Genomic DNA, 13,515 nt, shown 5'->3' on the forward strand with positions numbered 1-13,515 from the left:
AACAAAAACCACTGGAGATAGAGGACAGAGTGAAGGCCTCTCATGTCCAAGGACCTTGGTTCAATTTCCAGTGCTGGACAAAACAGCAAACCTCAACAGTTCACCATGGCCCGAGCTGAATCACATGACTTTAAATGAGTACATGTTCTTTGATCCACTGGGTGGATCCTACTGAGAAGACGCTGTGTTTGAGTCTGACCTAAGTCATCTACGTATGCTTGCAGGTGTAAAACCAACCAACATACAGTTTGCTCTGTGGTTCTGATTCACAATAGTATGGATTCCCCCTACCTCCACTTGAAGTCTATCGAACTTTTGGTATCATGTGTTTTCATGCTCTTTCCAGAAATAACACCATCTTAATTATAGGCAAATCCAAGGCAATCTATTCTAATTAATTTGGCAAAGTATTTCTTTCACATGAACAACTGATGTTTCTCATCCGAGAGGTCACATGCTTGAAGAGTTATTGTTGGAACAGTGTGTGCTCTTAAAGCCTGGGAAAACCACATCCTGTATTTCAAGGATGCGATACCAACTATGAGCCAGGAAAACATCTTTATCAAGTGGGCATTAGGAGATTATCTTTCATTTATCCTTCCGGGGCTTTAGCTAGGATTGCCTTGACATTTTTGCAGTGACATTTTAAAAATGGAGTTGTCAAGTCTACCACAGAGCTGAGGGTTAGGAAACAGAACCTTTAAAAGCTGAGAGTGCTCCCTCAGTCCAGGGAGTCTGGCGCCTCCGAATAAAGAACCCAGCTCTTCTCTATTGTATTGCTTCCTCTTCTGTTGCCCATAGACATCACTTTGTCACCCATCAGAGCTTGGCTCCCCAGCAATTTTGCCAGTCCCTCCAAGCTTCAGCTGTCACTGGCCAATGGGAGAGACGCAAGCCCCGCCTCCTCCTTCCTGGGGCTGTGCCCCGAGCATGCGCAGTGGGCGTGCTTGTGCCGCCGCCCATCAGCTGAGACCGGCTGCGCCAGGCAGTGGGCCCCCGGGTGACAGCGGCTGGAGGTGGCCGAGGAAGCCGGCGAGGTCAGGGTAAGAGGAGACTGCAGAGGCGGGGGAGAGGGGGGCGGGAGGGACACCTCAGAACTGCAGCTCGCTAGTGGTTGCTTTGGGGTGCGCAGAGCGGGGCTCCCCAGGGCGCAGGGCCGGCGCCTCCCTCTCGGGCTCCCACGCCCCGCTCCGGACTCCGGGACGCGACGTGCGAGCACCGGGGCGCGCGGCAATGGAGCCTTGGGGACCGGATACTACCGCCAGATCCTGGCAGGCTACGACCGTGTTCCCATTCTCTGTCAACTTCTCCTCCGAAGAACAGAAAGGGAAACGCGATGGGCCCTGGTCATCTGGCCACAGGTTCGTTCCGCGGCCCAGGGCCTTTGCTTGGCTGTTGGCCTTACTCACACAAGCTAACTTTCTTTGACCTACCTTGTGCTCGTTTCAATTGATTTATGCAAGACACATAACAAGGTAACAAGGTATTTCGAGAATTCGCATATGTGTTTTCTAGGTTAAATTCAGACCAAAAAAAAAAAAAAAGCTTGGACGAGGGTGGGAAGAGGAAGGAAGCTTTACAGTCAAATGCTAATTTTTCCTTATAGCTGTTAAAATTTTGCTTGCATTTTATATGCATATATCAATTTTTGATTGCGTCAGATCTCGTATTTTGTCAGGAATTATTATTTACAAGTTTTCCACAATCAGGAAAATAAAAGGAATTAACTGTGAAACACTGGTTTGGTCCTGTTGGAGGTAGGCATTTCTTTTAGGTGTACTCTGAGCCGCAGTGAACAGAGATTGATAACACTGTTAAATTGTGCCTTGTGGTGCCGATGGGTCTTCGGCTTTGCAAGCTGCTTTCGAAGTTGGCCCCCAGGCTTGTGACTAGTTAAGAACGAGGCTGTAGTTTCCCAGTGTCTGGGGAAGTTAATAGAACACAGTATTAACTCACTGACCTCTGGGTTCTTTTCCTTCAGCTAGCTCACTTCTTATGCTGCTCCTGATTAACAGTCGTTTCTAATTCTGATTATTATCCCAAGTTCATCCATACGCTGCTGGTGGAAAATTATGAATAATTATGTTGAGCTATATGCCACTAAATGGTGTGTGCACAAGGCCCTGGTTCAGTCCCCAGTACTGCAGGGAAATATTACCTCTATGTCTACTAGTACTGCTAGATAAAACTCCCACAGTTAAGTCTGTGTGGATTTTTCTCTGGTTCAGTGTAACTTGAAATATTAATGTGTGAAACTGTGGAGGAAAAAAAATCTTGGTTAATTAAGCTGAAACCAAACAGTGTAGCGTTTGGATTGATGAAGGAGCTGGGCAAAGATGCACTTGTGGACCGAATACTCATATGGAAGATTGAGCACCCTCATGATTGATTGTCTCCTATGATTCCTCTCCTGTTTGTTTTAGGAATTGAAAACAAAGAGTGTGAATGCTCCCATCTTCTAAGTATGATGCATCGCTTGAAGTAGAAGTTACATTGATAGAGACTTCTCATTTCAGACCTGGCATCTTTAGTGTGTGATAACACCTTACTGAGACAAAGAGCTAGTCCTCAAAGGGGCTGGGTGTGTATCATGGAAAGGGCCATCTACAGATAGAAAGGGACACTGAGAAAAGCCCAGGTAGCAATAAGCCTGAAACAGTATTTTAGAAATGTTTATATTTACTCTTAGGCTGGGCATGTGTTCATAGGAAATCGGTACACTTGTTCATTCAGACTTACAACATTTATTCAGGATCTACTTTGTAGCCAAGTACTTAGAGAATAGACTAAGTCCAAGATTTACACTCCCCCACACACCACACATACACACACACACAAACACACACATACACACAGCACACACACACACCATACACACACTCCACACGTACACACCACACCCCACACACACATATACACCACACACGCAATACACTGCACACACATACCACACACACTCACACACCATACACACACATCATACACACCACACACACACACACACACACACACACACACACACACACACACAAAAATTAAAACCTGGGGAACAAAGGAGGAAACTCATATTTTATGCTGGGCTTCATGATTAAGAAAGTGAAACTGACCATTTGATTTGAGCAGGCTAAATTTTAAGCCAGTGTCTGCTCAGAGGAAGTCTTCAAGATTCTACAGTATGTCCATTAGTAACTACAGGGTAGTGTTTTACATTCAAGACTCTGTATCAAAATCCCCTTTGTTCATTTTTAAATTGCCCTTTCCACACAGTCTTGAGACAGCGCTCACTATAGGTGTTACTGTTTGACTCTCCCGTCTCCTCTTTCACCTTAGTGTTTATCTTCATAAAAAGATAATTACTGAGCTGTTGAGTTGAACCCTGCCCAGTAGTACTTTCTGTGGGGGATGAAGGGAATATGTGAGCTGTCCCAGCTGCTGGCCACTGGCCACATACAGTTTCTTAGCACTTGAAAGGTGGCCGAGGTGGCCTTCTTCTACCTTAGTTCATTTTGATAGTTGTGTGCAGGCAGTGCAGGTGCACATGAGGAGTGATGTAATTATTTTGAGCAAAGACACTAGGACACAAATGCTTTGAGTATTGCAGCTCAAGCTAGGCAATGCAGATGGTTATAGAGTACAAACATTTTATAAGCATAGAGTTAATTAGCTCACATGTAAAAACAGACTTCAGAGCCATTTGTCAATAACTGTCTATAAACATAAGTGTTTATTTCTTTCCAACAAAGGTAACCACTGTCCTGGTTGTTCTGTGTTTTATCTGAAGAGCCAACTCTTATCTTTTAAACGTCATCATAGCCTAACAGGACAGAAAGGGAGAGTGCCACTCAGAAGTGTTACCTCCATCCAGGCTTGTTTCCTTGATGTGAAGAAATTACCCCTGGGCCTGCAGCAAGGTAGCAAGTTTGGTTGTGTAGTTGCCCAGGTCCACCTGTGCTAAGTTGTTCTACAGAAGCAATGGGGTTTAGTCTAGTGTTTGTGACAATGTGAGCTTCCAGATTTACTTTCAGAGTTTAAATCCTCTGTTCATCTCAGCAATGCCTCCATTTCTTTGTGAAAAACTACAGTAGCAGTTATGCCTCCTGCAGAGCCTTTCGACATTGAGGGACACAGCCATAAAAGTCACCACATACAGGAAATTCCTTTCTCAAATTCCTGTTCACCACTCGAGACAGAACCGGGGTGGTCATCTCCATACCCCTTCTCTAGGTAGGTAAGCTACACATAGATGAAAAGGGGAAGCTCTTAGAATGGGTGAAGCCCACATGTCTCACCAACAGCCGCATCCTCTAGTTTGCTTGGGTACAGAGATGAGAACAGCTGGCTGTGCATGTGACTGTCTGACTTAAATTATGGGAAGAAAAAAAACCCTTTAAAGGAAAACACTGAGAAGCTTTGGACTATATGTGTATGAATTTTGAGAAGAGAAAGCTGGAATCCTTTGCAAGAATTAACGGTATTCTGACATTAGTCTCTGTGTGAGGGGTGTAGGTTCAGGGCAGTTTATGGCTGCATGCCTCTGATGAGAGCCCACAGGTGCAGGAGCACATCAGACCTGTCCTCTGTGTACAGTAACAAAGCACTTGGTCCCATTATCTTATTTTGATCTTGGCAGGAGGCCCAGATGCTAAGGATCTTGCCCAAGGTAGAGATTTCTGGTTGCCAGTTATCCTGGCAACTGAACAGTCAGGTGATGAGTTCTAGTAACTTCAAAGATATAGGAGAGAGGGAGGGAGGAAGGGAAGGAGAGGGAGAGGGAGGGGAAGGGGGAGGGGGAGGGAGAGAGGGAGGGAGAGGGAGGGGAGAGAGAGAGAGAGAGAGAGAGAGAGAGAGAGAGAGAGAGAGAGAAAACATTAAAGGTGTCTTTTGTAGGTAGAGATGTGAGACTTATTCGTGCCCATGGTTACAGGAGAAGTTACTCACAGGGTGTTGGTGTAAACTGAGAGCACTTTTAGAAGCCTGATGATGCCACTGATCCAAGAGAAAATTGTCTTTATCCATTTAGTATATTATTTGTCAATAAAAGGCATTGAGATACTCACAGATCCTACAAGGATCTTGAAAATACATAGAAGACAAACAAGTCAGTCACAGAGAAAACACACACACACACACACACACACACACACATACATATATAAAACATTCCACTCATGTGAAACATCTAGAATACAAAAACATACCAAGTGGATTAATGGTTCTAATGGCTGAAAGGTTGGGCACAAACAGGAGATGAAAAATGATGGGAAAGAACTTTCTTCTCAGAGTAATATGCATTATAAAAGTCACACATTGATTATCACAGACCTTTGTTATCACATTAAAACCATTGGATTATATGATCTGAATGGTTACAGTTGTATATGAATTATATCTTAATAAAGACCTGTTTTAAAAGGATGGGATTAGCAAAATGGCTCAGCAGGTAAGGGCACTTGTTCCTCAGCCTGATGACCTGAGGTTAGTCTCCAGGGCACACATGGTGGGAGGGGAGAAACAGCTCTGGAAAGTTGTTCTTTGGATGTGATAGGGTGTTTCCCAGAGGGAGGGAAACCGGGATAACATTTGAAATGTAAATAAAGAAAATAGCCAAGAAAAAAAAAAAAAGAAATTGTTCTTTGGTCTTGATGCACTCACAGTAGCATGTGTGTCACACACACACACACACACACACACACAATGTAAAGATATAATTGATTTGTAGACTGCATAGAACGTTGCCAGGGAAGTTGATGCTGCAGGCTAAAGCTTGAGTTTGAGATTGAGCACAAGCTAAGTGGCTCCTGTGCTGGGATTGCAGGTATAGAACATGACACCTAGCTTTTCAGAACTGCCCTACTCAGTTTCGCCCAGCTCTTTCCATGGCTGCAGTCCTAACTCAATGCTTCCCAGAAGGCAGCTTATTCCTGCTACACTGCCATCGGGGGCCAGCTGTTAGTTACGTTTTTGACTTTGCTTTTAAGTTGGTTGAGTCTATATCCTCGACCTGGTTTGTGTAGAGCAAGGACGGAGAGTGGAGAAGACACCAGAGCTCCTGAGACTGTCTGATGTCCAGGGACATCCCATGATGCGCAGAGCCTGCTGTACCAGCTCGGCTACTCTGTTTCCTCCCAGCACTGTCCCCCTGTGCCTTCCCTGCACTCGGGTTCTTTGTAGATTCAACCCAGCATTGCATCAAAAATGTCATTTAATTGTATCATGGTAGAACATTCATACATGTTTCTCTTTTTAGCATATTCCCTAAACAGTGCATTATAACAACTATGTACATAGCCTGAGACTTGAGCATAGTCAGAGGTTAGTAACTCTATACCCTTATCTGTTGGAAATCTCGTGGTTTTTTTTTTATTGGATTATGGTCAGGCTAGACCTGGAAACCAAGACATGTGCTGGAGGTGTTTATTCCCAGTGTTAGCCAGCATGGGTAACTTGGGCATCTGAACCCTGGGCTGAGACCTCACCTGCATCAGTTGATAGTTTTCTTCCTTGGGATCATTGTAAGCCACAGTCCGCTCAAAAGAACAGAAGAGGGGGACTTTAAAGAGGAGGTTGTGAGGTTACGTTATACAGCCAGTGTGAAGTATTTCCATTTCACTTCCGCTTCCTTTGATAAATAATATTTACCTTTTCCACATGGTCTAGATCTGTCGGATTTGTCTTCCCATCTAAGCCTTTGTTCTCCATCTTAATCATACCTAAATATACAAAGTGTATGTTTGTTTTATAAATGCTTTCTAGAAAATAGCAGTAATAATTTTCCTTTTTCAACCGTATAATATCCCAGGTGTACAATTTGGGAAATGTACATGAATAACTTTTAAGAATGTAATTGTACAACATTTATGTTCTTTTAGGTGACTCCTAGAAATCCACATAGCCTACCTGCATCTGATGAAATCAGCCAGCCAGCCAACCAGCCATGTCTTACACTCCGGGGATTGGTGGGGACTCTGCGCAGCTAGCACAACGCATCTCCTCTAACATCCAAAAGATCACACAATGCTGTGAGTTCAGTTTCAAATTGACTTCATTGCTGTTCTCAATTCTTACTCGAAGTTGTTGGTAGTTGATAAACCTCGAGCAATTAAGGGAAGAGGGAAGGGGGAGCATTATAAGAACACAATTGAAGTAGCTAGAAGGCGTCAGAGTAAATATGGAGGGAGTTTAATAGAAATGCAGAGTGCTACCAAGGCCTGAGTTGCACTGTTTTTTAGTGAGATAAAGATCACAGGTCGGTGTTTACATTTCCTCTAAGGCCGTCTGGATATTGATGGTGAGGTCTGCTGGCTCAGTCTCATAGCTTAAGATGCAGTGAGCTCTGCTCAGAGCTCAAAAGATTGATATCTGTTAGGAATAAAATCGGAATAGATTGTGCTCAGATTAATTTTGTACTTATGAATATACAGTATGAAATTAAAAGAGGCAGGAAAGACAGAAGCAGGTGTTTAAGGTTTTGGTTGTTACTGTTGTTGCTGTAACAAAATACACACAGATGGATAGGCTATAAAGGAATACGTTATTTAGCCACAGTTTTGGAGACAGGAGCACAGCTCAGCATCTTGGCTTCCGGTGATGACCTCTGGACACGAAATATCACCTGGTGGGAAGGGAAGCTGGTGAGGGGAGGTAGCAACACTCACCATAATGACTGTCACCTTCATGAAGACCAGTCTAGTTCCAAGACCTAGAAATGTACTGATGACCTTTCAGGGGCATCCTAACACCCTGACCCTGACCAACTCTAACCCTAACGCACTTGGGAATCAAGCCTCAGCATAGCATTCAAACTGTGGCAGGATGAGACACTTTAATCTGTGGAGAAACGTATTCTAGAAGATGGTGTAGATTCCCCAAGACTTTCCCTTATTACAGAGACAGCCAACCAAAAGAGCCAATGTGACGTTTACCCCTCAGCACATACACATGTGCATGTGTATTCATATGCATACAGATTTAGGTTTTTAATTCCTGAATTACAGATAAACACACACTCTAGAATACTGTAGCCATCTTTTTGTTGGTGCTTTGACTTTAAAACATTGCCAGATTCTATTTTTTTTTCTTTTGGAGATAGGGTCTCACTAAGTATAACTGGTCCAGAACTTGCTATGCAGACCAGGCTGACCTCGAACTCACAGAGATCTACCTGTATCTGCCTCTGGAGTGCTGGGAATAAAGGCACCACTGTATGTGCCACCAGAACTTCTTGACGGCATGTTAATTCTCTTTATTCATCATCAACCTTACCAGTACGCTAACACACTACCAAAATGCAGAATGTTTTCAAATGATCTTACCATATTTTAAATTTAATCGTTGGCCTCTCAATGATAGTCTACCCAAGTGATTTAAATGAGATGCCACTGTACATTGAAGGTAGAGGAAATAAAGCTACAGCTTTATTTCTAATATAGATGGTTCTAGAAGGTGCTGGTGTCTACTCTGATTTGGAGTAGTGTTTTCTCTGGCTACAGTCTGGAGAGCCCAGAAAGGGTAGCATTGAGCGTCATGCCGTTCATGGCCGACAGCTGAGAGTGCTACATCAAGACAGTGATTCCGGCATCTTGTCCTCTTGGATGCAGATTGCTCTCATCTCTCCATGGCTCCCTTGCTGCTGGTTGTCTGTGTGTTGCTGATTGGCCTCGGCTGAGTGTGGTCACTTGTGTGGAATATAAGGAACTTATGTTCAGTTTACACATGTGGAAATCCAGTTGTTTTCCAAGAAAAGATGCCAAAGTAGACTAGGTCTCTTGGTTTCTATTTTTAAACAGTGCCAGGAGTTCAGGAGGCTGAGGAGTGACTGTACCACTGTGAGATTAGAGATGTGGTAAGCAGCAGACACAATAGACGAGACAGTGGCAGCGTGGAGTGGAAGGGCCAGTTTAAATCAAGCCGTGCTTACTAAGAGAGAGATTGGTTGATTCAGCCAGAAAAGACGTGATAAACTGAGCCAGGCTTCAATACTACAGTGTGGATGACAGCTAAATAAACAACCTAATAACCTATATAACCTATAGCAATATTGGATTGTGTATAGGGCTTCCCCCAACTATCCCATGTCCAGGATTCTTAAAATGGGACCAAGCTGAGCCTCGTTGTTCAGGCCTTTAATTCCTGATACTCAGAAGGCTAAGGCAAGAAGATTACAAGTTCAAGGCTTGCCTGGGCTACTGAGGAACTTTAAGGCCAGCTTGTGTAACTTAGTGAGATCCCTGTCTCAAAATAAAAAGCAAAAAGAGGGCTAGAGATATAGTTCAGTAATAGGACCCTTGGCTAACATGTGCATGGCCCTAGCTTCAATATAATTAAAATATTTTTTAATGAAGACTGAGGTCATTAAGGAAAGGTCCAGTCACTGTCTTCAGCTATGCAAAGTACTGTCCATTGGGGCCACCACACAAGTTCAAAGCTACTGGGAGTTAGGCCCCAAGCTAAAGTGGGGAGGGGGTATTGTTGACTAGAAATAGTGGTCAGATGATTCCCAAGTCATTTATTCAGAAATTTACATATTGTGAGGATAGTTCAGACAAAGTGCCTTTTAATTGTGGTATTCTGTGTGCATGTATTACATATTAGATTCCTTTTCAGAGGATATGAACGTAGCCCTAAATAAATCTATAGGGTCCTGTCTTCATGTGGTTTACCGTTGAAAGTGAAAGAAAATGAGATTTTTGTATCTTGTGATTCATGTAAAAGAGTTGTCTATGAGCTGGAGGCCTGGGGCCGAGAACAAAGCAGAACAGACAGGGCTGTTGTTAAGACATTCCTAAGAACAGCTTGATTGTACAAGCAGGGCTATCTTGTCTGGGTCAACACCACCTGGCCGGAACCTCCCCTCTGTCTACTGCCCCTTGACGCCGGGTAAAGTCATACATCAACTGGTTGCTATGTGAACAAGATAAGCCCCCAGCCCACAGGAACAAAGTCCTGATGCCCTTTTGCTAACATATAATCTTTCTGTTAATGTTTAAATAAGCCAATAGTGTGTCGCTATGCTGAATTCCACACCCCTAAGCCCCTTACCCCATAAAAACCCCTGGCTTTCGAGCCTCGTGGCCGACATCCGTTATCTCCTGTGTGGGATGCATGTTGGTCCGGAGCTCCGTCATTAAATGTCCTCATGTAATTACATCAAGAGATGGTCCTTCGTGATTTTTTGGGTGCACACTGAATCGGGAATTGGGTGGGGGTTTCCCCACTAGGTCTAACAAAAGCAGTGTGTGGTATGACAGTTAAAAGCAACACAGCCTCCCGTGAGGAGACAGACTGAAAGTGATGTGGGAGCAGCTGGGTGCTTTGTTGCTTAGATGGGCCCTGGATACAGGAGGAGAAAGGCCTGGTAGAGAGAGCTACCAGGGCAAGTCACATGAAGGTGATCGCAGCAGTAAACACCCCAAAGCAGTCTAGAGCTTGAGTTGCTCAGAAGAGGAGAACAAAGAAGCCTCATGTCTAATGCACAGTACTTGAGACTAGAGTAGCCAGAGGGGAATTCAGGGGGGGGGGGGGGCTAGAGGTTTGTCTGTGCTGTGGAGAGTTCAGATTTCACTGTACAAGGCAGTGGAAATCACCGAACGCTTAAGAAGAGACACAGTCAGATCTGCGCTTTGAGAGGATCACTCGGTTGCTATTTAGAGAACAGACATTAGGAGAGTGAGGGGCATATGTTGCTCTTGGCAGAGGTCTGTTGAGAGAGACTTTGTCATGTATCAGTGGGAAAGAGAGATGTGACTAGAGCCAGAGCCAGGAGGACTTGCAGGTGCATGTGGGTGGGCCTGGAAGGGAAGGGGCGGAGCCTGTGCACACAGTGCGGGAGCAGGTGGTTGCAAGTATGAACTGGGTGAGACAGACTATGCCCAGGACTAGTTGGGGAGGATTTTGTTTCCTTCAGGTAAATGTTTTTATTTTTACAAGAGTTCCAGCGTAAAGTACATCACCCCTGGATCACTTCACCTTTAGTCAAGTAAAATTTGAAATGTCACTGGGGCATCTACATGGAGATACCAGGCAGTTGAGATACATGGAAGTCGGGATCCGTATCACAGTTTGGGATTTGGGATCATAGCACAACTGGTACTTAGAACCTTGAATCTGAGTTAAGCCCAAAAGATTAGTAGACGGGGATTGGGATGTAGAAACTCTGGACATCAAGAAGAAAGAAGCATGGAGAGTTTGAGTGACCAGAGAAGGAAGAACAAAATCCAGAGGGAGATAAGATACATATTTATCTTCAAGACAGGGTTTCTTTGTATCCTGAAACTTGCTCTGTAGACTGGGTTTGAACTCACAGAGATCTTCCTGCTTCTGCAACCTGAGCACTAGGATTAAAAGTGTGCGCCACCCCCACCAGCAGCAGCCCTGGCTCTCTCTTTTCACTTTCAGTGTCTGTCTGACCTCGGGTCCTTCCCTGGATAAACAAAACAAGTCACTTTCCCTGCCTTCTCCTGGCTCATTGCCCAGGATTCAAGACGTGAGTCCCCACCACTGGCGAAAGATTATGTATGGTCTCAGAAGGAGCTGCAATTTTCTCCTCGAAAAGGGAAAACTCTAAAATTGTATAGTTGTAAAAGAAAAGTCTTTCAAGGTCAGAGGGGACTGGAAATGTACAATTTAGAGCAGCGGTTCTCGACATGTGGCCCGTGACCCTTTGAGGGGTCAAACAAACCTTTCACAGGAATTGTCTAAGAGTATTGAAAAACGCAGATATGTGGATTCGGATTTATAACAGTAGCAAAAATTCCAGCAATGAATTAGCAATGAAATAATGTTATAGCTGGGAGTTACCCCCACGAGTGTATTAAACGTTGCAGTGTTGGGGAAGTTGAGAACCACTGCTCTAGAGAACAGCTTGCCTTTCATCTACTCTGCAAGGCAAGGCAAATGTGTTGTGGGGACTGGGCTGTGTGCAGTCTGCTTCTGAGTATGTCTGCCTTTAAGTGCAATATGAAAGAAACGCATCAGATAAGGAAAGGGAGGGAAGAGACTCGTGGGTATGGCTTGAACAGTTGATATAGCAATGTGCCATCCAGGAGGAGGTTTAGTTGGTTGATGCAAGCTTGACTTTGTGACCAGCAGTGCTGTGCATGTTTCCTGATTCTAGCGTTCAGTGTCTGAATGAAAAGAGGTTTAGAGAGAAACCAAGTGGCTGGTAGAAATGTAGCCTACCACTCTGATACGAGCTGCATCGAAACCTGTGGAAATGAAAGACAGAAGTGCGAAATCTCACTTCTCTTTTCCCGGTCTGAAGATGCTATTAATATAGAAGGGTGGACAGAATAGGGCTCTGCACCGTAGGTAAGTCCTTCCTTTGAAGTCTGTGATCTAGCAGAAGACCTGGTTTTATAAATGGGTCTAGGGAGGGTAAGTAAGGTAGCTACGTGGTAAGGTCTTGATCAAGCAGAACTCAAGGCTTCCTGGGACTGCAAGGAGAAAGGTTTGCATTCCTGCTAGTCTTGATCAGATAAATAAAGGCCTGAATGAATATTAACTCTTGCAGTTTATTTTGTGCCAAAACAGAAAACAACAGTTTGGTTTTTTTGTTTGTTTGTTTTATTTATTTATTTTTTAATTAGAGGAAGTCAAGAATAACGAATAGCAAGAATATAAATTTGTCTTCTTTTACCAGTATTCTGACCCTTCTATTGTGCAAAGCCTAAGAGAGATGAAACTTTTTTCCCCTGAGGTAGTGGGTGTTGAATTGAGGACCTCATTCCTGTGAGGCAAGTGCCCTGCCACTGAACTGTGTCTCCAGAACCCTTGGCTCTGAAACAGTAGTTTAAACTTCAGTGGATTTGCTGTTAAATCACGTCTTACTGAAGGGGATCTACACTGTTATAAATCTGCTTCAATAGTAACTATCGTCAAGTATACTATGACAGTTATAGAATATTTAGGTAAGTGTTTACATACGTGTAACAGGTATGTGCTGCATATTGTAGATGCTTACTTTTAACATCGCAGCAGCAATCTCACAAGTCAAGATGGAGCAAACTAGAACTTGATGGATCTCCTTGTGAATCCAATACGGAACGTTAAAACGACGTAGCTGATCTTTTAATCCCTTGGTGTAAGCTGCTGGTTGTTAGCAGAGCTGGTACAACATCTGTGCTGCCAGCCCTCCTTCCTGTGCCTGTGTGCTAAGGCCATGCTTTCTGTCCCGGGCCTGATAGCCTGATAGTGTCTAGTCCTTCTTAGCTCAAGCTTTCTGACTGCTGTTCCCAGAAGGTCTCCTAGGACGAGGTCTCAGCATGCATCTCAGAAATAATATTCTCTCAAAGCTTGAGTTCATGTTCAAAAGTAGCATTTTTATTAAAATATCTGGAATTGGGCTATCCAGCCATTACCTCCTGCCGTCCTTAGTCAAGTCCTACCTGTGATACGGGAGGTCAGTGTTTGTGGACTGACTAGAGAAGGACATTTTTGCATGCACACACACACACACACACACACACACACACACACACACAGAGAGAGAGAGAGAGAGAGAGAGAGAGAGAGAGAGAA

General features: G+C 44.1%; 1 protein-coding gene across 3 annotated transcripts in view; it reads left to right on the plus strand.

The window, feature by feature from the left end:
- Positions 1-923: 923 nt before the first annotated feature.
- The window catches only part of Stx7 (syntaxin 7), a 39,673-nt gene continuing 27,081 nt past the window's right edge, over positions 924-13,515 (plus strand). Inside the window, exons 1-2 of one of the 3 annotated variants that reach the window (NM_001358563.1) lie at positions 924-1,043; positions 6,870-7,019. In NM_001358563.1, coding sequence (NP_001345492.1) covers positions 6,935-7,019 — 85 coding nt within the window. In that variant the 5' untranslated portion in view covers positions 924-1,043; positions 6,870-6,934. Of the gene's footprint in view, positions 1,362-6,869; positions 7,020-13,515 lie in introns of all 3 variants that reach the window. The other 2 variants (XM_006512801.4, NM_016797.5) reach the window with 2 other exon arrangements.

Source organism: Mus musculus, chromosome 10 (assembly GCF_000001635.26).
Source record: "Mus musculus strain C57BL/6J chromosome 10, GRCm38.p6 C57BL/6J".
Taxonomy (NCBI): Eukaryota; Metazoa; Chordata; class Mammalia; order Rodentia; family Muridae; genus Mus; species Mus musculus.